At 59.0% G+C, this 15501-nt stretch overlaps 2 protein-coding genes across 2 annotated transcripts in view; one reads left to right on the top strand and one right to left on the bottom strand.

Annotated features, from left to right (window-relative positions):
• Nucleotides 1-4846, top strand: part of Ptms (parathymosin) — an 11729-nt gene extending 6883 nt beyond the window's left edge. The window contains exons 3-6 of the mRNA XM_013023585.1: nt 3385-3456; nt 3886-3958; nt 4061-4122; nt 4262-4846. Coding sequence (XP_012879039.1) covers nt 3385-3456; nt 3886-3958; nt 4061-4122; nt 4262-4312 — 258 coding nt within the window. The 3' untranslated portion in view covers nt 4313-4846. The remainder of the gene's footprint in view (nt 1-3384; nt 3457-3885; nt 3959-4060; nt 4123-4261) is intronic.
• A 481-nt stretch (nt 4847-5327) lies between these two features.
• Nucleotides 5328-11263, bottom strand: Lag3 (lymphocyte-activation gene 3). The gene is made up of 8 exons (XM_013023634.1): nt 10972-11263; nt 10483-10630; nt 10042-10304; nt 8506-8775; nt 7676-7951; nt 6671-6889; nt 5841-5962; nt 5328-5516 (listed from the first exon to the last, which is right to left on the bottom strand). Exons 1-8 carry the CDS (start codon nt 11027-11029, stop codon nt 5370-5372), a joined length of 1503 nt encoding a protein of 500 aa, XP_012879088.1. The 5' UTR covers nt 11030-11263; the 3' UTR covers nt 5328-5369.
• Nucleotides 11264-15501: the final 4238 nt, after the last annotated feature.

Genomic DNA, 15501 nt, shown 5'->3' with positions numbered 1-15501 from the left:
CATTACCCTAGCCCCGCCCCCGCCGTGCCTATCACCCTATCTCCGCCCTTCTCATTACCCTATCTCCGCCCCTCCGGCCTGCCCATCACCCTGTCCCGCCCCTCCAGCCTACCATCACCCTATCCTTGCTACTTGTCCATCACCCTATCCCCGCCCCCTCGGGCCTGTCCATCACGCTCTCCCCGCCCCTCGGGCCTGTCCATCACGCTCTCCCCGCCCCCTCGGGCCTGTCCATCACCTCCATCTCCACCCCTCCGACCTGTCCACCTCCATCCCCACCTCTTCTGCCTGTTTGTCCCCCGGTGCTCGCCCCTCCGGGCCTGTCGATCACCCCCCATCTCCGCCCCTCCGGGCCTGTCCGTCCCCGCCGCCTCCACCCTAGTGCCCGGCCCTGCCCGGTGCGATCGCCCCGTCGGGGAGGGGCGGGGGGGGCGTCCAGCCCTGACCCCCCTTCCTCCGCTGTCAACACGACGGCCCTTCCCCTCCCCCATCGGCCCCTCCCCTCGGTGCCCGACGGGAACCCGCTCTGCCTCTGTTTACCCCCCGTGCCTTCCTTTCCATCCGATCCGACCCCCACCCCCAATTCTTGGATTCCTAATACACAGAGACAGACAGACAGGCAGACAGACACCCTTTGGGAAAGCTAAGGCTTCGCTTTGCCTGGCTCCCTTCCCTTCTGCCCACCCCCCTCCCCTTTCCAGCTTTCCTCTGATTCCCCGCTCCCCACCCCACCCCCGAGGTGGGGGGGGCAGGCGGGATTTGTGGGGTGCTGCTGTGGGAAATGGAGGCAGGCAGGGTTTTGTGGGGGCCTGCAGAAGGGGGACGGGGTGAGGGGACTCCGAGTGAGGTGGGGCAGGGGGCGCCGCCCGCTCCTGCGTGTCGGTGGGTGACGCGGGTCGCCATGGAGCAGGTGTCTTTGTGTGCTGCGTGTGCCACACAGCGAGTGGGGGGGCCCTGGCGGTGGCAGCTGCTTTGTGAGTGTGTGACGGAGAAGCCCAGACACTGGCACATGGGCCTCCCGGGCCCTGGGTGCATGTGCGTGCATGTGTGTGTGTGCACATGAGCGTGCATGTGTGTGCACATGTTTTGCTTCTGCAAAGTCCAGGCCCCAGGGATCACGGAAGGACAGTGACCGGAGGACAGGCCGGGGAAGAGAGGTCCCTGCTCCCTGGACTTTGGTCTTTGGCCCCCTCCCTTCCCCCTCCCTCCTCCCTCCCTCCCAGATGGGAAAACAGCCACAGCTGTGGAGCCGTGCGCACTGGGCCCGTGGGCTGGCCTCCTGCAGCACTCCAGGGGAGTACAAAAGCTGGAAAAGCCCCAGGGCAGAGCAACGAAGACATCCAGCACCCATGGCCCTTGCCTGTCATCCTAGCTAGTCAGGAAGCTCCGAGCTGAGGATGGCAGCTCTAAACCAACCAGAACAGAGAAAGTCCTATGAGACTCTCCTCTCCTGCTGGCCACTGAACAACTGGCCGTGGAGCGGTGGCTCAAGGGGTAGAGCGCTGGCCCCAGGACCACCTCAAAAGAAAGACCAAAAGCAAAGTGATGGGAAGAAATCTTAATTTGAGTTTGCCCAGTGTCCCCTGGCAACCCCCGAGCCCTCCCTCGGGAGATCTGTGCACCCCTCTAACCAGACACACACACACCCTGTGGATTGTCTCCTCTGTCTGATGTTGCAGTCCATGTTGCATGGGCCAGTACTAGGGCTTGAATTCGGCTCTCCCAAGGCTGGTGCTTCCCCTCCTGAACCATGCCTCCAGTCCGGCATTTTGCTGGTCCACTAGAAAATGGAGTCTTGTGGATTTGTCTCCCCTTCCCACCCCCCTCACACCCCCCGGCTAGGCTTGCTTTGAACCCCAGTCCTCAGATCGCAGCCCTCCTGAGTTGCTGAGATTACACGTGTGCGCCACTGGCACCTTCCAGATTTCTTTGATCTTTACCCAGAATTCTTTCCACTTGCAAACGGCCACTTCTGTCCTAACTGCTGGCTACACCCAGGAAGTGGGGGGGGGGTGGAGCCGCTAAAAATGTTTGGGGTTAGGGTTGGTGTAAGGGAGGGCCTGGCCCCGGAAGTGTTCTGGAGGGTTCTCTCCCTATCCCTGGAGAATTAGAGAGACTTAGGGAAACAAAGTCCTGATTTGCCGAGGGAGGCCCTGGGAGGGACAGGTTGCTCAGGAAAAGGACACTGACGTAGTTTACAAAAGGTGCCCAGGGCAGGTGGATTGGGAGGTGTGGGAGAACTTGGGGTGCGGTGGTTACCCTGGCTGCCTGCTCCCCATTTCTTCCTCAGTTTCTTACTCCCTTGGGGAAGGAGGTGTTAGATGTCAAGCCACCCCTCTCCGTGTATGTGTGTGTGTGTGTGTGTGTGTGTGTACACAGGGCTTGAACTCAGAGCCTGAGTCCTGTCGCTTTTCCACAGGGTGGTGCTCTACCACTTGAGCCACAGCGCCTCTTGCAGCTTTTTGGTGGTTCGTCGGCTATGAGTCTCCTAGGGCCAGGCACTGTTAGTTCACGCCTGTCCTCCTAGCTACTCAAGAGGCTGAGATCTAGAGGATCGTAGTTCAAAGCCACCCTGGGTAGCAAAGTCCATGAGACTCTGATCTGCAGTGAACCACTTAGAAAACTGGAAGTGGCGCTGTGGCTCAAGTGGTAGAGCGCCCGCCTGGAGCTGAAGAGCTGAGGGACAGCGCCCAGGCCCTGAGTTCAAGACTCATGACCACCACCACCACCAATAAAAAGTCTTATAGATTTCTCCACCTAGGCTCTCTTCAAACTGAGATCCTCAGCTCTCAGCCTCCTGAGCAGCTGGGATGACAGGCGGGAGCCGCCAGGGTCAGGCTTTGACTGTTTATGCCAAAGTGCTTCGTTTGTGTGGGTATTTGCCACTATTGGGGCTTGAACTCAGGGTCTCTTACTTGCTGGAATCTTACCACTTGAGCCATACCCTCAGTTCCAATTTGTACCTTTTATGATCCTTTGGTATGAAGATGCAGGGGTGTGTGTGTGTGTGTGTGTGTGCGTGTGTGTGTGTGTGTGTGTGTGTGTGTGTGCGTGCATGCGCTGTTCCTTGGGTTTGAACTCAGGGCCTGGGCGCTGTCCCTCAGCTCTTCAGCTCAAGGCTGGTGCTCTACCACTTGAGCCACAGCGCCACTTCCTGCTTTTTTGCTGGTTCACTGGAGATAAAGAGTCTCACAGACTGTCCTGCCTGGGCTGGCTTTGAACCGCGATCCTCAGATCTCAGCCTCCTGAGGAGCTGGGATGACAGGCGGGAGCTGGGGGCTCTGGTCTCATCTCTTAAGCCGTGTGGCTACCTGGGTTCACTCTTGAGACCCTAGAGCCGGAGGCCATTGCTGATCCTAAACGGAGCCTCTGTGTCCCTGGCAGGATCTCAAGGAGAAGAAGGAGAAGGTGGAGGAGAAGGCCGTGCGGAAGGAGCGAAAGAAAGAAGTAGTGGAGGTTCGAAGAGGATCACGCATGCGTCCACCATCCTCCATTCCCAGGACTCCCTCACCCTGACTGCCTCCCCTTCCGTGTGTGTGTGTGTGTGTGTGTGTGTGTGTGCGCGTGTGTGTGTGTGCGCATACGTGCTGGTGTAGAACTTGAACTCAGAGTCTGATCCTCGTCCCTCAGCTCTTCAGCTCAAGGCTGGTGCTGTACCGCTTGAGCCACAGCCCCACTTCCGGCTTTTTGCCAGCTCATGGGGGGAAATAAAACCCAAGAGAGTTTTTGTCCGCCCCGGCTGGCTGGGAACCGCGATCCTCCTGTCTCAGCCACTTGGGTAGCCGGGATTACAGGCGTGAGCTACCCGTGTGTACCCCCTCCCCACCCCGTACCTTGGGTGGTGGGCACACAGCCCGCCTGCCTGACTCTCCCGATTCCCCACAGGAGGAAGAGAACGGAGCCGAGGAAGAGGAGGAGGAAACGGCCGAGGATGGGGAGGAAGAGGATGAAGAGGAAGGTAGGGAGGGGCTGGGGGGAGGGGGAGGCGCAGAGGGCAGCCCGCGGGCTCGGTGCCAGGGCCCCCCGACGCTTCCCCAATCACCCCTTTTCTGGCTCTCAGATGAGGAAGAAGAAGATGAGGAGGATGAAGGGCCCGCGCTGAAGAGAGCTGCCGAAGAAGAGGTTTGGGCCGTGTGGGGCTGCCCCAGGCGGTACCGCCCGCGGGGCTTGAACCCCTGAACCGTGTGGCAATTGGGGTGTGGGGGGTCCTGTCCTGTTGGGTAAGGGAGATATCCACCCCTTCTTTTCGCCCTCTCCACAGGAAGAAGCGGATCCCAAGCGACAGAAGACAGCGAATGGGGCGTCGGCATGAGCCCCCCTTCCAGTGGGCTGGGGACGGGAGGCTTCCCCCCCTCTTTTTGGGTGGGGGGCCTGGACGTGGGGGCGGGTGGGGGACACACACACGGAGCCCTCCCTCCCCTTCCCCTGGCTCCCTGAGGTGGGGGCGGGGTGTGTCTTGTTTCCGGGCCTCTCTTTTCGGGCCTCCCTTCTCCGGCCTCCCCAGCCAGCCAATGTCCCTCCGTACTTTTGCCATTGTTCACCCTTGCCCCTCTGCCCCGGACCTGCTTCTCCTCCTGAGTCTCCCAGGTGGACCCCAGTCACCCCTCGCCCCCTGCCCTCCCCCCCTGCCACCCATCCCAGATCCAGGCCCTGGGCTCTTCCCATTCCCCCATCCGCCTGCCTGATCGGTCCTTGGTGTCTCCCTTACATCCCCCCCACAGCCCCTCCATTCTCCCAGACAGCGCCAGGCCGGGGTGGGGCCGGGGGTGGGGCCGAGCCCCCTAGCTGCCCCCTTCCCCTCCCCTTTTTGTATAATTTAATAAAGAAATGGTCGCGCTTCTGTTTTTAACCTGTCTCCTGCCTTCCGGGGGAGGGGGTGGGGCTCCAGGCCAGGAAAAGGGGGAAAAGGATGGAGGGTGGCAGAGGCCAGGCTGAGGATCACGGTTCAAAGCCAGCCCGGGCAGGAAAGTCCTTGAGACTCTGATGTCCCAGGAACCACCAGAAAACCAGGAGTGGCGCTGTGGCTCAAGGGGTAGAGCGCCAGCCTTGAGCCGAAGAGCTGAGGGACAGCGCCCAGGCCCTGAGTTCAAGCCCCATGACCAACAAGAAAAAAACACCTAAAAGCCAGAAGTGGAGGTGTGGTTCCAGTGGCAAAGCACCAGCCTTGAGCAAAAAAGAGCAATGCCTAGGTCCTGGATTCAGTCCTGGTACTGGCCAATGGAGGGAGGGAAGGAAGGGGATGGGAGGAGCCCCAGGAGGCCGGGAGGGATAGGGCCTTCTGGGGATGAGGAACGGCCACACCCGGCGGCTGCGGCTGCTGGGTTTATTTGGACCGAGCTGTGGACATTGTTTAGCCTGGCTCTTGGGTGTCAGAGCTGCGTCAGCTCCGGCTCTGTGGGTGGCTCTAGCTCTTGCTCCATCTCCGGCTCCATGTCCAGCTCCCACTCCTCCGTCTTGCTGGGAGCCTGGGGAGGGTAAGTCCCAAGCTCTAAGGCCGAAAACCTTCTTGGACGCCACTGTGGGAAGCGATGGAGAGAGATGAGGGAGGGGGGGGTGAACAAGGAACTATGAAAAGAAAGAAGGGAGTCCCTGAAATGCAGGGGCTTGTGGAAAGGGCTCTCATGACAGGTCTACACTGGGGATCTGCGGCTCCCGCCTGCCATCCCAGCTACTCAGGAGGCTGAGATCTGAGGATCCTGGTTCAAAGCCAGCCCACCAACAGCCTGCAGTGGTGGAGCTGTGGCTTACGCAGCCCTGAGGGACGGCACCCAGGCCCTGAGTTCGAATCCCAGCGCACACAGCGCTCTGAGGACTAAGGGGAGATTAAGGCCACAACTCACCTGTCTTCTCCAGTGGTGAAACCCAAAGGCTCCGGTCACCAAGAGAAGAGCACCAAGGGCGAGAAGGAGAGCCAGACGGCTTCCACCAAGGGAGCCTGGAGCTTTGCCAGAACGCCGGGCCCCTGCCGAGCAAGCGCAGGCTCAGCCGGGTGCCAGCGGCCCCCGCCTGCCATCCCAGCCACTCAGGAGGCTGGGATCTGAGGATCACGGTTCGAGGCCAGCCCAGGCAGGGAAGGCTGAGACTTGTATTTCCAATGAACCATCAAAAAGCTGACAGTAGAGGCATTACTCAAGCGGTAGAGCACCAGCCGCAAGGGGGGAAAAAAGCTAAGGGATAACACCCAGGCCTTGGGTCCAAATCTTGGGACTGGCGTGCGTACACACACACACACACACACACACACACACAATCTACCACCTACCTAGCATCTACCATCTATCATCTATCTGTCTATCCATCATTTATCAGCTATTTATCTATCATCTATCACCTATCTGTCCACCATCTATTTATCTATCATCTACCATCTATCCATCATCTTATCTATTTATCTGTCTACCTATCATCTATCTGTCTATCTATGTATGTATCTATCTACTTATCACATATTCATTATCTATTTACCTGTCATCTATCTGTCTCTATCATCTACCCATCATCTATTTATCTGTCTATTTATCATCTATCTGTCTTATCTATCATCTATATCTATCTTGCCATACTTAGCTACTCTTAGAGAGCTTGAGATCTGATGTCTGACCCGGAAAGGAAAGTGTGGGGAGTGGTGGGGGTGGGGATGGGGTCACAGTTGGGGTTGGGGGCCGCTGACCTTGCCTGGACTCCGGGAGGGGCACCCCTGCCCCCAGAAGCCTCTCCCCCTGGTACACCTGGCACTGCCAGGACTGGGAGTGGGGCCCGGCCTCCCCGGCCTCCAGCCAGGGTCCTGGGGACGACTTCTTGGATTGGGGGTCCAGGGGGCGCCACACGAAGTTCTCTCCGCCAGACGCCGGGGTGACCTCACACAGCAGCTTCCCTGATTTGAGAGTCACTGGGACAAAAATGAGACGAGTCAGGTGCTCACCCCTGTAATCCATCCTGGCTACTCAGGAGGTTGAGATCTGAGGATCGCGGTTCAAAGCCAGCCTGGGCCCACCCAGCTCATTTCTGGCTCTTTAGGGGTTCACTGGAGACAAGAGTCTGGCGGATTTTCCTGCGGGGCGGGGGAAGGTCTAGCTTTGGATGGCGATCCTCAGATCTCAGCCTCCTGAGTCGCTGGGATGCCAGGCGGGAGCCACCGGCCTTGGCCTGTTCAAAGTTCTGTCACCTCCGGGTCTAGGTTCTCAGGCCGCCTCCGCCCCCCGCGCCCCCCCCAGGTGTTCAAAGGGGAGCCCCTTTGAACACAGTGGAACATTGACTTGGTGACTCAAGGGAGATTTTCAGTTTCAGTTTCTTTTCGGAGAAGTGAGGAGAGGCCATGGTGGAATCCCAGGGCCTGGAGTCTTGGGGTGACTGACAGCTCAGTCTCTGAGCAGCCAAGCCTGCCCTCCCTGGCTTCCTGAAGCCAGGAGCAGACATTTTGATGGAGGTGGTGGGGTTTGAACTCAGGGCTTGGGCGCTGTCCCTCAGCTCTTCAGCTCAAGGCTGGCGCTCTACCACTTGAGCCACAGCGCCACTTCTGGGGTGGTTCATTGCTCTCATGGGTTTTCCTGCCTGGGGCTGGCTTTAAAAACCTCAATCCTACAGAGCTCAGCCTCTTGAGTAGCCGGGATTACAGGCGTGTACTACCAGCAGTGCCCAGCTCAGGGAGTAGCCATGCTTCCCACCCATGGCTAACCTGAAATGACCGCCAAGGTGATGGTGGTCTGGAGAGATCGGCCCGGCACGCGGACGCAGCAGGTGTAGTTCCCCGCCTGGTTCACGCTGACCGCTTGGAGTTGGAGGGTGAAGTCGCCGTGATGTCCAGCCACCGGAAGGTCTGGGCCTCCTCCGGGCGGGGCCCACTGGGCAGCCAGGGAAGTGTGGTTCCCCAGGTCCGAGGGCAGGTGGCAAGGGAGCGCCGCCCTCGAACCCGCGGCCGCGTAGACCGTCAGGGGAGCTGGGGGCTCCAGACCTGGAGGGGAAAGGCAAAGGTCGGGTGGGATCTGAGCCTGCCATCCCAGCTACTCAGGAGGCTGAGATCTGAGGATCGCGGTTCAGGGCCAGCCCGGGCAGGAAAGTCTGTGAGAGCTCTGTGTGTGTGTGTGTGTGTGTGTGTGTTGGTCCTGGGCTTGAACTCACAGCTTGAACACTGCGTCTTGAGCCACAGCTCCACATCCAGCCTTTTGCTGGCTCACTGGAGATGGAGGCTCCCAGATTTTCCTGCCCAGGGCTGGCTTTGAACCTGGATCTCAGCCTCCTGAGCCGCGAGGAGGCCGGGACAACAATGCCTGGCTCTAGGAGAATTTTTATCTTCAATAAACCAGCAAAAAAGCTAGAAGTGGCGCTGTGGCTCACGTGGTAGAGCGCCATCTTTGAGTGAAGGAGCTCAGGGACAGCGGCCTTAGGCCCTGAGTTCAAGCCCCACGACTGACCCGAAACAAATATGTTATTATTATTAATAACAATACGTTGCTGCCTTGGGGCGGGGAGGGGCGCGTGGGTCAGGAAAGCAGAGTCACGACTCACCCAGGACCTCCAGGTTGTGCGTGACGGTGACGCGGAAGCCGTCCGTGTACGTGAGCACGCAGCCCCACGTGCCCGAGTCCGTGGGGCCGACTTGGGGCAGGAAGAGGAAGCTCTCCACCATGTGGTGATGGACAGACTCCCGCACGGGGACCCGGCCGCCGCCCCGGCCTCGGAACCACCGCACGGAGGCCGGGGGCTCGGGGCGCTCAAAGGAGCACTTCAGCGTGACGCGGTCGGCCGTCCTGAGAGACCCCGGGGGGCTGGCCGTCACTGCTCAGGGACAAGGGAGAGTCTCCATCAGCCCCGCCAACACGGCAAGGCCACCAAGCTAGAAGCTTCTAGAAAGGGGGCCCAGAAGGCTCTAGAAACATGTTGTAGAAGGTTCCAGAAAGAGAGCCTAGAAAGTTTTAGAAACGTGCTCTAGAAGATTCCAGAAAGGGAGTCTAGAAGGTTCTAGAAACATGTTCTAGAAGGTTCCATAAAAGGAATCCAGAAGATTCCAGAAAGGGAGTCTAGAAGCTTCGAGAAACATGTTCTAGAAAAGGAGGCTAGAAGGTTCTAGAAACATGTTCTAGAAGGTTCCATAAAGGGAATCCAGAAGATTCCAGAAAGCAAAGGGAGTCTAGAAGCTTCTAGAAACATGTTCTAGAAGGTTCTAGAAAGGGAGTCTAGAAGGTTCTAGAAACATGCTCTACAAAGGTTCCAGAAAGGGGTCTAGAAGGTTCTAGAAGATTCCAGAAAGGGAGTTGAGGTTCTAGAAACATGTTCTAGAGGGTTCCAGAAAGGGAATCCAGAAGGTTCTAGAAAGTTCTAGAAAGGGAGTCTAGAAGCTTCTAGAAACATGTTCTGGAACCTTGCTGTTTAGATTTGCCAACTGCAGCCGGAAGCTGGTCATCTTAGCAGATCTGAGGATCAAGATTCAAAACCAGCTTAGGTAAGAAATTCCATGAGACTCTTTTTCCTTTTGGTCAGCCGTGGGGCTTGAACTCAGGGCCCGGGCGCCGTCCCGGGCTGGCGCTCCGCCACTTGAGCCGCCGTTCCTGGCCGTTCAGGGACTTCCCTGCCCGGGCGGGCTTTGAGCTGCTGCGGTGACAGGCGGGAGCCACCGGCGCCTGAACCGGCAGCCAGACACGGAGCCAGGGCCTGGCGTGAAGCTCAGGATTCACCAAAGAGCTGTGCGTGGCGCTGCGGCTCAGGTGGTGGAGCGCCAGCCCGGAGCAGCAGCGATGGGGGGTCAGCACCGTCTCTGTCCACACAGCCTGGCAGGGACTAAACGCACCCCTGAGCTACAGAACGAACGCTCGAAATGAATCACCCCCCAGCCCTCTCAGGGGCGCCTCTCTCCCCCACCTACCGGGGTACTCCCCAGGCTGTGGGTGGAAAAAAGGGGGGTTCTTGGGGTGGTGGTGATGCAATCTCTCCATGGTGCCCACCCCGTGCTTCTCTGGACTGCCAGCTCCCCTCCCTTTCCCTCTTGGACACCTGAGGGAAAGAAGAGACCCCATCTCACATCTCCCCCAGTCCCGCCCCACCTACTCGAGGCCTGGCCCAGGCGCAGGCGCAGGTGGCAGGAGAGGGCCCGGTCGCCCAGGTGCACGGTGGCTCGGTACTGGCCGGCGTCGGCGCGCAGGGCCGGGCACAGCCTCAGGGAGAAGTCCCCGCGCTGCAGGCCGCGCTCCGCCAGCTGCACGCGGGGCCCCAGGGGCGGCCGGCGCAGGTGCAGGCCTTCGGGGGACACGCTCAGCACCGTGTAGCTGAGGGGGCCGGGGGATCCCCCCGGGGTGGCGGCCGTCGGGGGGCTGGGGCAGGAGAGAGAGAGAACAAGAGAGAGATTGGAAGCTGGAGTCTGGTGATGCACGCCTGTAATCCCGGCTGCGCGGGGGGCTGAGCTGGCAGAGGCCCAGGCTGTGGAGGGCAGGGAGGGGTGGGCTGGCCGGCGAGGGGGGGAGCTCTGTGGCTCAGTTTTGGGGTGCGTACCTGTCCGGTTGGTGTCTCCAGGTGAGCCGCACGCTCCCCGGCAGGCTGCGCTGCTGGAGGGGGTGCGCAGGGCCGCAGGGCAGCCGGGCCGGGGCCCCCTCCTGAGCCCACACCACGGGGATGGCTTCCCCCCGGCCAGAGGCCGCCCCTGCGGGAGGAGAAGAGGGAAGAGGGCCGGCTGGGCAGGTGGCTCAGGGGCAGAGCGCTCGCCTCGCATGCACGGAGCCCTGGGTTCGATTCCTCAGCACCACAGACCCAGAAAAAGCCGGAAGTGGCTCAAGCGGTCGAGCGCCAGCCTTGAGCCAAAGAAGCTCAGGGACAGCGCCCAGGCCCTGAGTTCAAGCCCCAGGACTGACAAGAAAGACAGACAGAAAGTAAGTCAGTGGATGGAGAGGCTTTTCAGTAGGGTATCAGAAGGGGGTTGGGCAGTCGGAGGACAGGGAGGGGAGGATCGCGATTGGAGGCCAGCCTCCTGCACCCGCATCTTACCTGGCGCGGCCCCCAGCAGAAGAGGAAGCAGCCAGCCCAGAACCTGAGCTTCCCGCATCTCCCGCCGATCGCCTGAGCTCTGCAAAGGGGGACAGAGATGGGGGGGCAGGAACTAGGGGATGGGGGGTAGGGGGTGGGAGAGGGGGAGCGGAGGCAATCGAGCGCAGAGACAGCCACGAAGGGTCAAGGATCCAGAGCCAGATTCTTACAAGAGTTGGCCCAATTCTTTTTTGGGGGGCCCGCAGGGCACCCCAGGAAACAGAGCAGCAGCAGAGAGCAGAGTGATGACTTGGGGTGCTGTGCCTCCAGATTCCTTCCCCTGTCCCCCACTTCCCCTGTAACCCCCCCTCCGTGCCCGCCCCCCACAGCCCGAGGTTTCAGGTTCACTTCGTGGTGGAAAGTCTGAGGGGGCTGATTCCTAGCAGCCTCGGGGTGACACACCCCTTGTTTATTTCCTCAGCCTCGGGGCTCCCCTCCACCCCTGTCCCACGCTGGCTGGCTCCTCTCTCTCCCAGAATCTTGGGCCTTGAACTCTGGGCCTGGGCGCTGTCCCTCAGCTCTTCAGCTCAAGGCGGGCGCTCTACCACTTGAGCCACAGCACCACTTCCAGTTTTCTGGTGGTTCATGGGAGATCAGAGTCTCATGGATTTTCCTGCCCAGGCTGGCTTTGAACCAAGATCCTCAGATCTCAGCCTCCCGAGTGGCTGGGATGACAGGTGGGCGCCACCGGTGCGTGGTTTGCCTCCAATGCTTGTTATATGTTGGACACAACATGAAATGGCTCATGCAGGCTGATTTCCCCCTAAAAGGAAGAAAAATGAAGGCCAAAGTGGGGCGGGGGTGAGGAGAGATTAATCCTGTACCCCACAAAACTTCTCTGGGAGGAGTCTACCAGCAAACAAGAGGAAACATCTTAGTCCCGGTCAGCTCACAGGACAGGAGAGGGCGCTGTGGCTCCCGCCTGTCATCCCAGCCCCTCCGGAGGCTGAGACCGGAGGATCGCTGCTGGAGGCCAGCTGGGGTAGAAAAGGCCGTGAGAAGCCAGGCGCCCGTGACTCCCGCCTGTCCTCCAGCTCCTCAGGAGGCTGAGAGCTGAGATCGTGGTTCAAAGGCAGCCCGGGCAGGAAAAAAAATCCCCAAGACTCTTGTCTCCAAGGAACCACCGCCCCAAACCAGAGGTGGAGGTGTGGTTCAAGTAGTAAAGCACCAGCCTGGAACCAACGAAGGAAAAAAGTCTAAGGGAGAACCGGAGGCCCCGAATTCAAATCCCACTGTTGGAACAAGTCAGCAAAGGGCAGGAGGTCAGGAGACAGACTCAGGAAGCTTCCAGAAACCTGCAGTTTGGCTCTTGCTTGAGAGTTAAGAACTTTGCTTTGGGAAGAAGCAAGAAAGTTGCCAGAAAGTTCTCCCTCAGCGCCAGGCGGGACTTCCGGTTTCTACTCAGGCCTGTTCAGCCTCGTCAGACGGCGCTGTTTCCACTGGGCTCAGCAGTGTCAGGCTCGTGTGGTTTGGGGGTGACAGGGGGGAGGTGTTTCTGGGAAGAAGTACCCCAAAAGCCTAAACAGCTCAGGGCAGCTGGCTCCCGCCTGTCACCCCAGCTCCTCAGGAGGCTGAGGTCTGAGGATCGTGGTTCGAAGCCAGCCCGGGCAGGAAAGGCTGTGAGACTCTAATGAGCCACCAAAAACCAAATCCATTAGTGGAGCTGTGGTTCAAGTGGTAGAGCGCCAGCCTTGAGCAGAAAAGCTCAGGGACAGCGCCCAGGCCCTGAGTTCAAGCCCCAGGAAGGGCATAAAAAACTACCCCAAACTAACAAACGAAACCCAAACCCAAGCAGGAGCTCCGCTCTCGCTTTTTCTTTTCTTTTTTTTGTCAGTTGTGGGTCTTGAACTCAGGGCCTGGGCGCTGTCCCTCAGCTCTTCAGCTCAAGGCGGGCGCTCTACCACTTGATCCACAGTGCCACTTCCAGTTTTCTGGTGGTTCCTGGGAGATCAGAGTCTCACGGACTTTCCTGCCTGGGCTGGCTTTGAACCGCGATCCTCAGCTCTCAGCCTCCTGAGTGGCTGGGATGACAGGCGGGCGCCACCGGCGCTGGGGATAAATCCGACTTTATATAAGAGCGCCCTCCTCTGGTCTCAGCGTGTGGGAATATTTGGGGTCCTCTATCATTGATCACACCCCCGTGTATTAGGGAAAATGAAGGAAAGGCTGAGGGCTGGGAGAGGAGCCGGGTCTGGGGTGACCTATCTAACCTAGGGGGTGTAGGAGGGGCTAGAGGGAGGAGACCCCAGTGTGGACCTGTGGATTAGGGGTTCCATCATGGCTGCTGGTGGTTCATTGAGATCAGAGTCTCACAAAACGTCTGGCTTCAAAGTAGGATCCACACACATCTCTGCTTCCTTTGTAGCTGGGATTACAGGCGTGAGCTACTGGTCCCTAACTTGCTTTCTGACTTCTGGGTTTCTTCCTTGCTGGCACTCTGTCTCTCGGTCTCTGTCTGTCTGTCTGTCTCTCATCCTCCCAATTACATTGTCCTGTCTGCCCTGTTTCTTTTGTGTCTTAGTTGAGTTTAGTTATTTGTCCATGGTGGGGCTTGAACTCAGGGCCTGGGCGCTGTCCCTCAGCTCTTCAGCTCCAGGCGGGCGCTCTACCACTTGAGCCATAGCGCCACTTCCGGTTTTCTGGTGGTTTAATGGAGATCAGAGTCTCACGGACTTTCCTGCCTGGGCTGGCTTTGAACCGGGATCCTCAGATCTCAGCCTCCTGAGTGGCTGGGATGACAGGCGGGAGCCACTGACCCCTGTTTATATATACGGTTAATTGCATGTCAGCTCCTGTATTGGCTTTCTGGCTGATGCGCATGCGCACGCACACACACACACACACACACACACACACACACACGCCCAGCCCTGTCACCAACTTTGCCAGCTCTTTCTGCTCAGGCCTGGGCGCACACCGCCCCCTGGTGGCGGCCGCCGGTCACACACCCTCCTTGGAATGGCTGTGCATCTGGGGATTGGTGCGTGCGTGGTGTGCGTGGTGTGCGTGCAAGGCTCCATCCCCCACCCCACCCCCCGCCCCCGGGGACGGTCACGTTTTGTGCAGCCGGCTGGAGAGGTGAGGAACAATGCAAGCTGCAGGAAATCCAGCCCCAGGCCCTGGCCAGATGACCCGAATGCGACAAAGGACAGAGCTGTGGAACAAAACACTACCGGACAGACAGGCGGACGGTCGGTCGGTCGGCCCGGGCTGTGGCTGCGGCCTGGAGAGACAGGAGCCCTGATTGTGCCTGGCCTGTGGAGAGGCGCCTGCCCTGTCTCCTCCAGCCTCAGTGTCCTCTCCATGTAAACGAGATCATGGCTGGGTGCAGTAGTGCAAGCCTGTAATCCCAGCCACTTTGGGAGGCTGAGGTAGGAAGATCTCTTGAGTCCCAGAGTTCACCACTAGCCTTGGCAACACAGGGAGACTCCCATCTGAAAAGCAAACCACAAATAAACGCAATAAGAATCCACCAAGGCTGGGTGCAGTGGCTCACGCCTGTCATCCCAGCTACTCAGAGGCTGAGATCGGAGGATCCTGGTTCAAAGCCAGCCTGGGGTATAGGAAAATCGGTGAGATTCTGATGTCCAATAAACCACAAAAAAACTGGAACTGGTGCCGTGGCTCAAGTGGTAGAGCACCAGCCTTGAGCAAAAATCATCAGGGACAGCGCCCAGGCCCTGAGTTCAAGCCCCAGGACTGGCACAAAACAAAAAGAGCCAACCCAAATGGGCTGCTTTTGTTTTAGCCTTGCGCTGGTGGCTCACGTGTGTCATCCCGGCTACTCGGGAGCCTGAGAACTGAGGATCCTGGTTCGAAGCCAGCCCAGGCAGCAAAGTCTGTGAAACTCTTATCTCCAATGAACCAGCAAAACCCTGAAAGTGGAGTTGCGGCTCAAGTGGTAGAGCACCAGCTTTGAGAGGGAAAAACCCCACAAAACTAGCGAGTGCCAGAGGCCCCGAGTTCACGCCCCAGTCCTGGGAAGAATTTCTTTTTTAATTTTTGTGTCAGTACCAGGACTTGAACTCAAGGCCTTCTGCTGCCTTGTGGCTTTTTTTTTTTTACTCAAGTCTGGTGCTCTACCACTTGAACCACAACTCCATGTCTGGCTTTTGGCTAGTTCCTTGGAGTTAGGCATTTCACAGACTTCCCTCCTGGGCTGGCTTGGAACTTCGATTCTCAGATCTTAGCCTCCTGTGTGGCCGGGATGACAGGCGTGAGCTACGGTGCCCGGCTAAACCTGAGACATGACCGCCACCACCGCACACAGAAGAAGAGCCGGGGAGGGGCGCGGGAGGGTGTGGGGGGTCCCCGTGCTGGGTGCTTTGGAAGGAATGGGGGTCAGGCTGGGGTGGGGTTTGCTCTGCTCGGGGGGCTGACAGTTTGTTTGTGGGGGTGCAGGTGTCAGCTGCGAAGCCCAGGCTCTGCTCCCCCTGAGATCCCCCCCAAACCTCCATGAGGGTTTGAAATCCTGGCCTCCTTCCCCTCCCC

This window comes from Dipodomys ordii, unplaced genomic scaffold, assembly GCF_000151885.1.
Source record: "Dipodomys ordii isolate 6190 unplaced genomic scaffold, Dord_2.0 Scaffold69, whole genome shotgun sequence".
NCBI lineage: Eukaryota > Metazoa > Chordata > Mammalia > Rodentia > Heteromyidae > Dipodomys > Dipodomys ordii.
The sequence above is the reverse complement of the archived record's forward strand: the minus strand, read 5'-3'. Positions and strand labels throughout refer to the sequence as shown.

Excerpts from the sequence above, each read along its gene's own strand:
- Lag3 (XM_013023634.1), bottom strand. The coding sequence starts at position 11,029 with ATGCGGGAAGCTCAGGTTCTGGGCTGGCTGCTTCCTCTTCTGCTGGGG. Across the intron at positions 6,890-7,675 it reads CACCTTGGCGGTCATTTCAG|TGACTCTCAAATCAGGGAAG; the intron begins GTTAGCCATGGG and ends TTTTTGTCCCAG. Across the intron at positions 5,963-6,670 it reads CCTCCCGGAGTCCAGGCAAG|GGGCCCGGCGTTCTGGCAAA; the intron begins GTCAGCGGCCCC and ends CTTGCTCGGCAG.